Source organism: Pristiophorus japonicus, chromosome 16 (genome assembly GCF_044704955.1).
Source record: "Pristiophorus japonicus isolate sPriJap1 chromosome 16, sPriJap1.hap1, whole genome shotgun sequence".
Lineage (NCBI taxonomy): Eukaryota > Metazoa > Chordata > Chondrichthyes > Pristiophoridae > Pristiophorus > Pristiophorus japonicus.
In genome coordinates this window covers 52321430-52334779 of record NC_091992.1, presented here as the reverse complement: position 1 = coordinate 52334779, position 13350 = coordinate 52321430, and the positions used below count along the sequence as shown (strand labels likewise).

The 13350-nt window shown below is 46.6% G+C and overlaps 1 protein-coding gene across 7 annotated transcripts in view; it reads right to left on the bottom strand.

Annotated features, from left to right (window-relative positions):
- Positions 1-13350, bottom strand: part of LOC139226496 (general transcription factor II-I-like) — a 208328-nt gene that overhangs the window by 107184 nt on the left and 87794 nt on the right. For all 7 annotated transcript variants that reach the window (XM_070857315.1, XM_070857313.1, XM_070857316.1 and 4 more), the window contains exons 8-11: positions 12891-12942; positions 8531-8580; positions 5853-5924; positions 701-766 (exon numbers count right to left, since the gene is read on the bottom strand). In XM_070857315.1, the coding sequence (XP_070713416.1) occupies positions 701-766; positions 5853-5924; positions 8531-8580; positions 12891-12942 (240 nt within the window). The remainder of the gene's footprint in view (positions 1-700; positions 767-5852; positions 5925-8530; positions 8581-12890; positions 12943-13350) is intronic.

Here is a 13350-nt window from a genome sequence, read left to right as displayed (position 1 = left end):
CAAGGAATAAATGAATGCCAAACCATAGAAGGATATATTACAAGAGATGACCAAACATTTGGTTGAAGAGGTGAGTTTTAAGGAGGGTCATGAGACAAAAGGTTTAGGAGTGGAATTCCAGTGCATGGGTCTAGGTAGCAGAAGGCATAACTGCCTATGGTGGGCAATGGACCAAAGGGATAGGGGATGCATAAAAGACCAGAGTCAGTAGAATGGAGAATGTTTGACTCAGGGGTGTGGGGGACTGCAGAGATTACAGAGATAAAGATGGGCAAGGCCATGAGTGCATATAAACACAGCTGAGAATTTTAAATCCAAGGCATTGGGGACAGTTTGAAATGCTCAATTAAATGCCGACTGCAGGAAATCCTGCTAACAAAAAAAGGAAAGCCGTGAAAACTCATCCTGCATCACGCCAGAGGATAGAGCTCACAACAAGCTCTACTTAAAGCTGAATAAATAAAACAATGCAGTAACACCAAGTTAATCCTCCCCCCGCCCAACATCTTAACAGATAGAAAGTAACAGTAAAAGATATTTAATTGGGAAGAAATACATTGCAACAATTTTGCTTGGGAACACAAAGGTCAAGTGCACAGTCAAATCAGCCCTATAGGTGGGTTTAGCATTTTTAATTTAAAATCAGAGAAACTGCTTTAGAAGGTTACATATTAATATAATGCTCTGAAAAATAAATTACCTTGGTAAGACTTTGATTGGGAGCCTTCCTCAGTATCACTGGCTTCTGAAGTAGTTACACTAGGCCCTGTCATAAAAGGCATAAATTTTCTTAAACTTCCAATACTAATCTATATAGCATGACTTGATTAAGTAATTAAGAAAAATGCATACAACCATATCATACAAACATATTTTAAAAAGTCAATTAAGCCTGTCCCATACAGTTATGATAGAATTGAATATTATGAATCCATCACCCTCAATCCCCTGGGAGAAGTAAAAACAGATATATGCTCGGCCAGGGGATATCTGGGAAATTAATCCTATACCCGAAGGCCATCAAAACAAGTTCCAGGAGACCACAGTGATCATGTGACACATTGTCCAATATCCCATCTAATTTTTGTTTGCTGTGATATCAGCTACATTCAACTCCTTTTTGAAAGCTTGCAGTGAATTCACACTCAGTCCATGAGCCGGCAACTTATTCCAAAGATCGAGGACAAGACAATTTCTCCCAACATCTAATCTATTTCTAAGCTTGTGTAACTTCAACACATGCTGTTGGTTCTTCCTAACCTATCAAGTTGAAAAGACTATCCACATGGATACAGTCTAGTTCCTTCATTATTTCAAAGACCTCAATCAAATCTGCCCAAAGTCTATGCTGTTCTGGAGTCAAAAGACTGTTTTCCAAGCCTATAATGGTAACCAAGAGCTTTGAAGCTCGGTAACAATCTAGTGGCCCTCCAACATTATCACTTTTCTGTTTGGTTCATTTGGAATCCCATGCTAGAAACTATTTTCTAATCATGAGACACAGATTTCAACTTGCAAATCTATTAAGAAGCTTCTGTCAGTGCAAGCTGCAACAAACTTTCCCTTTAATTATTCTTTCCTTCTGGGGAAAAGCCAAGAAAGCCCAACTCAAGTCCCTATGAGAATTTCTGCAAATACTAACAACATTCCCCTCAGTGATGCAACAACTAATGCATCAATGTAGGCCAACCATGCAAGGCTCTAACTGGCACTATAATGTAAACTTAAAAAAACTACGAGTAAAAATATATTAGAAGTTCCTTCATGGACAAAAAAAAACCCTCGACATCTATTGTAACTATTTTTCCCACTTTCTAATTCTTGCCATCTTTCTGTCTATCTTCCACTCTAACATTGTGTGTTCTCAGGCACCAACTCGTCACCTGTATTTATTCTAATCTTTCCAAATCTCATTCAGTCACAGTCCATTTCTCTCCTTACCCCACCTCCTTCTGCTCCTGCAATTACTCCATTATATTGCACTCACTTAAGATACTGTCAGAATCTGCATTTTTTTCAACTTTCGCACTTCACTTTCTATGCTCATCTGTACATTTGCCCCCTCTCGCTGCCCATTATCCCTCTCTTTGCCTTTGAGATAAACTGATGTTGCAGGTTTAGAATATGTTCAATTGATGGAATCGGTCAGACAAATCAGACTGATGGATTGAAACACTGCTTTATCAGATTGTCTGCATAGAGCAAGGGTTAAAAATTCAATGATTTTAGGATGCGCCTATTTGTACTGCCCTTGTCTATCATTGGCGCTCCAATTTCACTGCACCAATTGCTGATTGGTCCCCTTTGGACGATAAGCCATACCCTGAGTGTGTACTTGGAATCGCCCAGCCCAAGTTCTGACTGTCTTCACAAATTGTAACTCGATCCATTTTGACTTGAGAAGCCAGAGGATAGATCATCCCAAAACCACCAAGTGCCAGCCGAAGTCCCTTACACCAGCTCAAGTGCATACAGATGGGGCAGTGTGTGGATTGTTAGCCAGTTTATTGGATATGAAGTAAATAGTGACAGTGTCTCGACTTCGGGATTGGAAGAACTTCTCTCTGCTCAAATCTCCACCCCTCCCAGTGTCTCTCGCCTCTCCCCCCACCCCCCCAGTGTGTCTCGCCTCTCCTCCCAGCCCCTCCGCCTCTCTCTCCTCCCTCCCCCGCCCCCACCCCGCACTAGCCCCCAGGCCCAGCCCACCCCCCCCTCTCCTCCACCCCACCATTCCACACGTCTCTGCCTATCCTCCCCCTCTTCTCCTCCCTCCCCTCCCTCTTCGCCTCCCTCTCTCTCTCTCTTCTCCTCCCTCCCCTCCCTCTCCCTCTTCCCCTCCCCCCTCCCGCTCTCTTCTCCTCCTCCCTCCTCTCCTCTCTTCTCCTCCCTCCCCCTCTCTCTCTTCCTCCTCCCTCCCCCTCTCTCTCTTCTCCTCCCTCCCCCTCTCTCTCTTCTCCTCCCTCCCCCTCTCTCTCTTCTCCTCCCTCTCCTCCCTCTCTCTCTTCTCTCCCTCCCTTCCCTCTCCCTCTCCTCCCTCCCCCTCTCTCTTCTCCTCCCTCCCCCTCTCTCTCTCCTCCCTCCCCCTCTCTCTTCTCCTCCCTCCCCTCTCTCTTCTCCTCCCTCCCCCTCTCTCTTCTCCTCCCTCCCCCTCTCTCTCTTCTCCTCCCTCCCCCTCTCTCTTCTCCTCCCTCCCCCTCTCTCTCTTCTCCTCCTCCCCCTCTCTCTCTTCTCCTCCCTCCCCCTCTCTCCTCTCCCCTCCCTCCCTCTCTCTCTCCTCCTCCCCTCCCCCTCTCTCTCCTCCTCCCTCCCCCTCTCTCTCTCTCTCCTCCTCCCTCCCCTCTCTCTCTCTCTCCTCCTCCCCTCCCCCTCTCTCTCTCTCTTCTCCTCCCTCCCCCTCTCTTCTCCTCCCTCCCCCTCTCTCTCTTCTCCTCCCTCCCCCTCTCTCTCCTTCCCCTCCCTCTCTCCCCTCCCTCTCTCCCCTCCCTCTCTCCCCTCCCTCTCTCCCCTCCCTCTCTCCCCTCCCTCTCTCCCCTCCCTCTCTCCCTCCCTCCTCCCTCCCTCTCTCTCTCCCCTCCCTCTCTCTCTCCCCTCCCTCTCTCTCTCCCCTCCCTCTCTCTCTCCCCTCCCTCTCTCTCTCCCCTCCCTCTCTCTCTCCCCTCCCTCTCTCTCTCCCCTCCCTCTCTCTCTCCCCTCCCTCTCTCTCTCCCCTCCCTCTCTCTCTCCCCTCCCTCTCTCTCTCCCCTCCCTCTCTCTCTCCCCTCCCTCTCTCTCTCTCCCTCCCTCTCTCTCTCCCCTCCCTCTCTCCCCTCCCTCTCTCTCCCTCTCTCCCTCTCTCCCCTCCCTCTCTCTCTCTTCTCCTCCCTCCCCTCCCTCTCTTCTCTTCCCTCCCTCCCTCTCTTCTCAAGGAGGTGGCCTTGGAAATAGCAGATGCATTGACAGTCATTTTCCAACAGTCCATAGACTCTGGATCAGTTCCTATGGAGTGGAGTGTAGCCAATGTAACCCCACTTTTTAAAAAAAGGAGGGAGAGAGAAAACAGAGAATTATAGACCGGTCAGCCTGACATCAGTAGTGGGTAAAATGATGGAATCAATTATTAAGGATGTCATAGCAGCGCATTTGGAAAGAGGTGACATGATAGATCCAAGTCAGCATGGATTTGTGAAAGGGAAATCATGCTTGACAAATCTTCTGGAATTTTTTGAGGATGTTTCCAGTAGAATGGACAAGGGAGAACCAGTTGATGTGGTGTATTTGGACTTTCAGAAGGCTTTCGACAAGGTCCCACACAGGAGATTAATGTGCAAAGTTAAAGCACATGGGATTGGGGGTAATGTGCTGATGTGGATTGAGAACTGGTTGGCAGACAGGAAGTAAAGAGTAGGAGTAAATGAGTACTTTTCAGAATGGCAGGCAGTGACTAGTGGGGTACCGCAAGGTTCTGTGCTGGGGCCCCAGCTGTTTACATTGTTCATTAATGATTTAGACGAGGGGGATTAAATGTAGTATCTCCAAATTTGCAGATGACATTAAGTTGAGTGGCAGTGTGAGCTGCGAGGTAGATGCTATGAGGCTGCAGAGCGACTTGGATAGATTAGGTGAGTGGGCAAATGCATGGCAGATGAAATATAATGTGGATAAATGTGAGGTTATCCACTTTGGTTGCAAAAACAGAGAGACAGACTATTATCTGAATGGTGACAGATTAGGAAAAGGGGAGACCTGGGTGTCATGTTACATCAGTCATTGAAGGTTGGCATGCAGGTACAGCAGGCGGTTAAGAAGGCAAATGGCATGTTGGCCTTCATAGCGAGGGGATTTGAGTACAGGGGCAGGGATGTGTTACTACAGTTGTACAGGGCCTTGGTGAGGCCACACATGGAGTATTATTCTGGTCTCCTAACTTGAGGAAGGACATTCTTGTTATTAAGGGAGTGCAGCGAAGGTTCACCAGACTGATTCCCGGGATGGCGGGACTGACATATCAAGAAAGACTGGGTCAACTGGGCTTGTATTCACTGGAGTTCAGAAGAATGAGAGGGGACCTCATAGAAACGTTTAAAATTCTGACAGGTTTAGACAGGTTAGATGCACGAAGAATGTTCCCAATGTTGGGGAAGTCCAGAACCAGGGGTCACAGTCTAAGGATAAGGGGTAAGCCATTTAGGACCGAGATGAGGAGAAACTTCTTCACCCAGAGTGGTAAACCTGTGGAATTCTCTACCACAGAAAGTTGTTGAGGCCAATTCACTAAATATATTCAAAAAGGACTTAGATGTAGTCCTTACTACTCGGGGAATCAAGGGGTATGGCGAGAAAGCAGGAATGGGGTACTGAAATTGCATGTTCAGCCATGAACTCATTGAATGGCGGTGCAGGCTCGAAGGGCTGAATGGCTTACTCCTGCACCCTTTCTCTCTCTCTCTCTCCCTCCCTCCCTCCCTCCCCCCCCCCACAGGCTCAGTCCACGCCCGCCCACCCCCCCCCCCCACTCCGGTCGCTCGGAGGATCAGAAGGCTCGGTCGGCGGTCGCTCAGAGGCTCGTGGGTGAATTAACAGCATGGTCGTGTCAGAGGATCAGCACCTACAACTCGAGTAATCTAATATGTGGTCGGACTGATTGCAGGGTCCCACCCGGGCGGGAGGCATCGGAAGCGGAGTCTCGAGGGGAGGCAGGTGCAGAATGACCGAAAAAGGACAGTACAAATAGTCACAGCGATGATTTTAACAACAGATAGAGATAGAGATAAACATACAAATTTTTATTTCATTAAACCACACTGAGCATATATTTCTCAAGCGGCAAAAGCCAGGAATAAAAAATATTTTACGAAGCAGGATTTCCACAATACCTTGAACACTGTATCGATAATAATCTGGATCTTCCGGCTCAGCTTTGATTGCAACTGTTTCAACAGATGTGCCTGAAATGGTTACAAAAAAATAAAAATTCTATAGCAAATAAAATTTTCAGAGCAGTAAAAGCAGAAGCTGCAGAAGAATGGGGATTTTATTTCTATCTAATTTTTCCCTTTCTGAAGGGACTGAATCTCTGTTAGGATACTGTTTCAGACATAAGGGGTTCTCACCTCCCTAGCCCAAGTGTCCATTATTCACATGCAGTTCTTAACAGTGAGTACCAGTATGCTATTTAACCACAGCTAAGCCCAATGCTCCTCTCACTAATCATCATCACAGGTGGTCCCTCGAACGAGGATGGCTTGCTTCCACAAAAGTTCACAGATGTTTCAATGAGCATCCGACATTCCAGTCCTGAACTCCAATTGAGAGGGTGGAAGATGCCGGTGCGTGGATTTTTTTTTTTTTTTTTTTAAAACGTGTGGTGACCGTTGCACATCAGCCACCACACGGGCTCAACAGAGCTAGGCCTTTATCCAGCGGCAAGGGTTAACCAGAACAGCTGGAGACCTGCTCTGCTGCACGGACGTAGTGCGCACACATATCACAGTGTGGGCTGGCCCGTGCTACTCCTGGGCCCTCGCCTCTTCTGGGCCCTGTACCCCCATTCACCGCACCTTCACCCACTAATAGCCGCATAGCAACAGACAAACTTAGTCAGAGAACAGCGATCAAAAGCAGCAATACTAGGAACACTTCGTGTAGCCCTACCAACTATTTTGCATCTGCTGATCTCACTAAAATGTCCATCGTCAGGCCTTTCTGTTTTTATATAAACCGGATCTTGATAACTGACACACAACCCTTTGTCAATAAAAAGTACAATAAAGGATCTCCACCATTTGGCTCTTTTTTGCAATTAGAAGTGGAATTTGCATTAAATGTACAGCAATCAGCCAGTAGTACATTCAACAATGCACTCTGTTCACAGCACTTTAATCATTTAGAAATCAATTTCAAGAGTTCAATGTGTGCTGAGTTAAGAGTAAGGTTAAATTATTTAAATGGCAGATAATTAAACGTCAATCAGTTTAGTGCATATTTTAAACATACTTCACAGCCCTTGCAACCTGATGCATCATCATAATAGGCAGTCCCTCGGAATCGAGGAAGGCTCATTTCCATTCTTAGAATGAGTCCTTAGGTGGCTGAACAGTCCAATACGAGAACTACAGTCCCTACCACAGGTGGGACAGTCGTTGAGGGTAAGGGAGGGTAGGACAGGTTTGCCGCACACTCTTTCCGTTGCCTGCGCTTGTTTTCTGCATGCACTCGGCGATGAGATTCGAGGCGCTCAGCGCCCTCCCGGATGCACTTCCTCCACTTAGGGCGGTCTTTGGGCAGGGACTCCCAGGTGTCGGTGGGGATGTTGCACTTTTATCAGGGAGACTTTGAGGGTGTCCTTGTAACACTTCCTCTGTCCACCTTTAGCTCAGTTGCCATGAAGTTCAGAATAGAGCGCTTGCTTTGGGAGTCTCATGTCTGGCATACGGACAATGTGGCCTGCCCAGCGGAGCTGATCAAGTGTGGTCAGTCCTTCAATGCTGGGGATGTTGGCCTGGTCGAGGACACTAATGTTGGTATGTCTGTCCTCCATGGGGATTTGTAGGATCTTGTGGAGACATCGTTGTTGGTATTTCTCCAGCGACTTGAGGTATCTACTGTACATGGTCTATGTCTCAGCCATTATTACAGGTATTACTACAGCCCTGTAGACCATGAGCTTGGTGGTAGATTTGAGGGACTGGTCTTCGAACACTCTTTTCCTCAGGTGGCCGAAGGCTGCACTGGCGCACTGGAGGCGGTGTTGAATCTCATCAAAGTCTGCTTTTGTTGGTAAGAGGCTCCCGGAGGTATGGCAAATGGTCCACCTTGTCCAGGGCCGCGCCGTGGATCTTGATGACTGGGGGGCAATGCTGTGCGGCGAGGACAGGCTGGTGGAGAACCTTTGATTTACGGATGTTTAGCGTAAGGCCCATGCTTTCGTACGCCTCAGTAAATACGTCGACTATGTCCCGGAGTTCAGTCTCTGAATTTGCGTAGACGCAGACGTCGTCCGCGTACTGTAGCTCGACGACAGAGATTGAGGTGGTCTTGGACCTGGCCTGGAGACAGCGAAAGTTGAACAGCTTCCCACTGGTTCTGTAGTTTAGTACCACTCCAGCGGGGAGCTTGTTGACAGTGAGGTGGAGCATGGCAGCGGGGAAGATTGAGAAGAGGGTTGGGGCGATAACGCAGCCCCGTTTGACCTCGGTCCGGACGTGGATTGGGTCTGTAATGGATCCACTGGTAAGGATCATGGCCTGCATGTCGTCATGGAGCAGGCGGAGGATGTTGACGAACATTTGGGGCATATGGTTAAAGACTCATATAGCAGAGGAGGCCATTTAGCCCATCACAACGCAAGAGCTAGCCACAGTTTAATTCTCTTGCCCTTTCCCTATATTCTTCTCCACTTCCCTTTTAAAAGCTATTATAGAAACTATTAAAAATGATCCATTAAAAATACAATGCTGAAATTTTGAGTGGCTACTGGTATCACCAACATTCTCTGGCTTTTTCTTGAACAAAAAGCAAACATCACATAAGAGTTTGAAAAAGTGGCACTTACTCGGTTGGCTGTCATCACATGGCTCTGTTTTCACCTGAACTGGAACAAAACTATAACATAAAAACAGTATTATTCAAATATATTTAGTTTCGCAAAGGTTTGTTAGGTATATATATATTTTTTTTAATTGGTAGGTGGAAGCACAAAATAGCAAGTTATTTTCCACTACTTCCCTGCTCCTCCCCAAACTGCCCCATCATGCGCTGTGCTATCCCCACCTTGTTCAGTCGGCCCACAGGTGCCGACCGCACTCAAAGTCACGCTACCCCACATCTTCTAAAAATGATAGTACTGCTATTATATATTTCAAGTGAGAGACAGGGAGTGGGGGAGGCCGAGAGCTAAAGCGCGACCGACCGAGCGGGACGGGGTGCGAGAGGGGAGGTGGGGGAGGGACCGACCGATCGAGATCGGGATCGGGATCGAGAGAGGGACCGACCGATCTCCAGATCGAGAGCGAGAGAGGGACCGACCGATCTCCAGATCGAGAGCGAGAGAGGGACCGACCGATCTCCAGATCGAGAGCGAGAGAGGGACCGACCGATCTCCAGATCGAGAGCGAGAGAGGGACCGACCGATCTCCAGATCGAGAGCGAGAGAGGGATCGACCGATATCGATCGAGAGCGAGAGAGGGACCGACCGATATCGATCGAGAGCGAGAGAGGGACCGACCGATATCGATCGAGAGCGAGAGAGGGACCGACCGATATCGATCGAGAGCGAGAGAGGGACCGACCGATCTCGATCGAGAGCGAGAGAGGGACCGACCGATATCGATCGAGAGCGAGAGAGGGACCGACCGATATCGATCGAGAGCGAGAGAGGGACCGACCGATATCGATCGAGAGCGAGAGAGGGACCGACCGATCTCGATCGAGAGCGAGAGAGGGACCGACCGATCTTGATCGAGAGAGGGACCGACCGATCTCGATCGAGAGCGAGAGAGGGACCGGCTGATCGAGAGCGAGAGAGACGGACAGACCGACGGGTGGGGGAGGGATATAGAGGGGGGCGGGAAGGAGAGAGGTGGACGGAGAGAGTCGGAGAACGAGAACGGGAGCCAGATAGAGAAAATGGTGAAGAGGAGCGAAAGAAAAGAGAGGAAAGTGAGGACGGTGGAGAAAATAGGGAGTGGGAATCTCAGGAGACAGACATCGAAGTACACAGACATCACAAAAGAGATACAAAGTGGGAAGAGGGAAAATGCAAATGGGGTGGCGATGGGCAAGATATAGAGGTTGGCAGGTCAGGATAACAGATCAAGATCATTAGGATGAGACGACTCATCTCGAATAAAGCCTGAAAACTCTACTAATGGCTCCAGGGTGACCAAGACTGGGAACTCAACATCCAAGGGTATTCAGCATTTAGGAAGGATAGACAGAAAGGAAAAGGAGGCAGGGTGGCGTTGCTGGTTAAAGAGGAAATCAATGCAATTGTAAGGAAGGACATTAGCCTGGATGATGTGGAATCGGTATGTGTGGAGCTGCGGAATTCCAAAGGGCAGAAAACGCTAGCGGGAGTTGTGTATAGACCACCAAATAGTAGTAGAGAGGTTGGGGACAGCATCAAACAAGAAATAAGGGATGTGTACGATAAAAGGTACAGCAGTAATCATGGGCAACTTTAATCTACATATAGATTGGGCTAACCTAACTGGTAGCAATGCGGTGGAGGAGGATTTCCTGAAGTGTATTAGGGATGGTTTTCTAGACCAATATATCGAGGAACCAACCAGGGAGCTGGCCATCCTTGACTGGGTGATGTGTAATGAGAAGGGATTAATTAGCAATCTTGTTGTGCGAGGCCCTTTGGGGAAGTGACCATAATATGGTAGAATTCCTTATTAAGATGGAGTGTGCTAAAGTTAATTCGGAAACAAGGGTCCTGAACTTAAGGAAAGGTAACTTCGACGGTATGAGGTATGAATTAGCTAGAATAGACTGGCAGAGGATACTTAAAGGGTTGACGGTGGATAAGCAATGGCAAACATTTAAAGATCACATGGATGAACTTCAGCAATTGTACATCCCTGTCTGGAGTAAAAATAAAAGCGGGAAGGTGGCTCAACCATATCTAACAACGGAAATTAAGGATAGTGTTAAAACCAAGAGGCATATAAATTGGATAGAAAAAGCAACAAACCTGAGGACTGGGAGAAATTTAGAATTCAACAGAGGAGGACTAAGGGTTTAATTAAGAAGGGGAAAATAGAGTACAAGAGGAAGCTTGCAGTGAACATAAAAACTGACTGCAAAAGCTTCTATAAATATGTGAAGAGAAAAAGATTAGTAAAGACAAACATAGGTCCCTTGCAGTCGGATTCAGGTGAATTTATAAATGGGGAACAAAGAAATGGCAGACCAATTGAACAAATACTTCGGCTCCGTCTTCACAAAGGAAGATACAAATAACCTTCCTAATGTACTAGGGGACAGTGGGTCTAGTGAGAATGAGGAACTGAAAGATATCATTATTAGGCGTGAAATTGTGTTAGGGAAATTGATGGGATTAAAGGCCAAGAAGTCCCTGGGTCCTAATAGTCTGCATCTCAGAGTACTTAAGGAAGTTGCCCTAGAAATAGTGGATGCATTGGTGATCATTTTCCAACAATATCGATTCTGGATCAGTTCCTATGGACTGGAGGGTAGCTAATGTAACGCCGCTTTTTAAAAAAGGAGGGAGAGAGAAAGCAGGTAATTATAGACCGGTTAGCCTGATATCAGTAGTGGGGAAAATGTTGGAATCAATCATTAAGGATGAAATAGCAGCCCATTTGGAAAGCAGCGACAGGATCGGACCGAGTCAGCATGGATTTATGAAAGGGAAATAATGCTCGACGAATCTTCTGGAATTTTTTGTGGATTTATCTAGTAGAGTGGACAGGGGAGAACCAGTGGATGTGGTGTATTTGAACTTTCCAAAGGCTTTTGACAAGGTCCCGCACAAGAGATTGGTGTACAAAATCAAAGCACATGGTATTGGGGGTAATGTACAGACATGGATAGAGAACTGGTTGGCAGACAGGAAGCAGAGTCGGGATAAACGGGTCCTTTTCAGAATGGCAGGCAGTTACTAGTGGGGTGCCGCAGGGCTCAGTGCTGGGACCCTAGCTCTTTACAATATACATTAACGATTTGGATGAAGGAAGAGTGTAACATCTCCAAGTTTGCGGATGACACTAAACTGGGTGGCTGTGTGAGCTGTGAGGAGGGCGCTAAGAGGCTGCAGGGTGACTTGGACAGATTAGGTGAGCGGGCAAATACATGACAGATGCAGTATAATGTGGATAAATGTGAGGTTATCCATTTTGGGGGCAAAAACACGAAGGCAGAATATTATCTGAATGGCGGCAGACTAGAAAAAGGGGAGGTGCAACGAGACCTAGGTGTCGTGGTTCATCAGTCACTGAAAGTGGGCACGCAGGTACAGCAGGCGGTAAAGAATGCAAATGATATTTAGGCCTTCATAGCTAGGGGATTTGAATATAGGAGCAGGGAGGTCTTACTGCAGTTGTACAGGGCCTTGGTGAGGCCTCACCTGGAATATTGTGTTCGGTTTTGGTCTCCTAGTCTGAGGAAGGACGTTTTTGCTATTGAGGGAGTGCAGCGAAGGTTCACCAGACTGATTCCAGGGATCGCTAGGCTGTCATATGAGGAGAGACTGGATCAACTGGGCCTTTATTCACTGGCGTTTAGAAGGATGAGAGGGGATCTCATAGAAACATACAAGATTCTGACGGGACTGGACAGGTTAGATGCGTGAAAAATGTTCGATGTTGGGGGAAGTCCAGAACCAGGGGACACAGTCTAAGGATAAGGGGTAAGCCACTTAGGACTGAGATGAAGAGAAACTTCTTCACTCAGAGTTGTTGACATGTGGAATTCCCTGCCGCAGAGAGTTGTTGATGCCAGTTTATTGGATATATTCAAGAGGGAGTTAGATATGGCCCTTACGGTTAAGGGGATCAAGGGGTATGGAGAGAAAGCAGGAAAGGGGTACTGAAGGAATGATCAGCCATGATCTTATTGAATGTCTGTGCAAGCTCGAAGGGCCTAATGGCCTACTCCTGCACCTATTTTCTATGTTTCTATGTTAATCTTTATAACTTTTTCCTGAGATACGTAGAGAAAGAAAGAAGTACTTTGAAAATAAAATATTCCCCTTTAACATTTGCTTTCCATAAGAAAAAGTCACACCATCGTTCTCACATCCAATACAGCAATAGACATAGACTAATGACTAAGGACTCTGTAGATTAGATTTAATGATTGAGAGATAAGAACATGACACACTTTAAGTACTGCAAGTACACAAGACAAAACAATTTACTTTATTAACTTGTATTTTTCTTCTCACCTGGCAGCTGGCATCTGTGTATTCTCCTTTCCAGTTGACTGTTTTATTTCCACTATAGAAAAACAAATATTAATTTGTAAATCAGTAGCTTGCTTACACAATCACTGCAATTCAAAAAATATAAGAAAAGCTACTCTATAAATTCAAGTATCATCTCAAAGCAACAAGTTGAATGTATTACAAAGTTTAATGACTGCACGTGGACATTTCATGCTTTGTATTTTGTAATGATTTTTAAAATCGAACAATCACTAAATACAATTGTTATATTGTTTTGAAAAAGGAAATCAACAGCAGATTAGTGTTGGCATAAAAGGAATGTGATAAGAGTAGTTCACTTTCCTGTGCACAGATCATACAGAAAACCAGTAGTTGGAATTCACACCATCAGATAGCACAGACCTCAAATACAGAATAATTGCCATATACTCAGCAATTAGACATCCTTGCATGTTTTAGG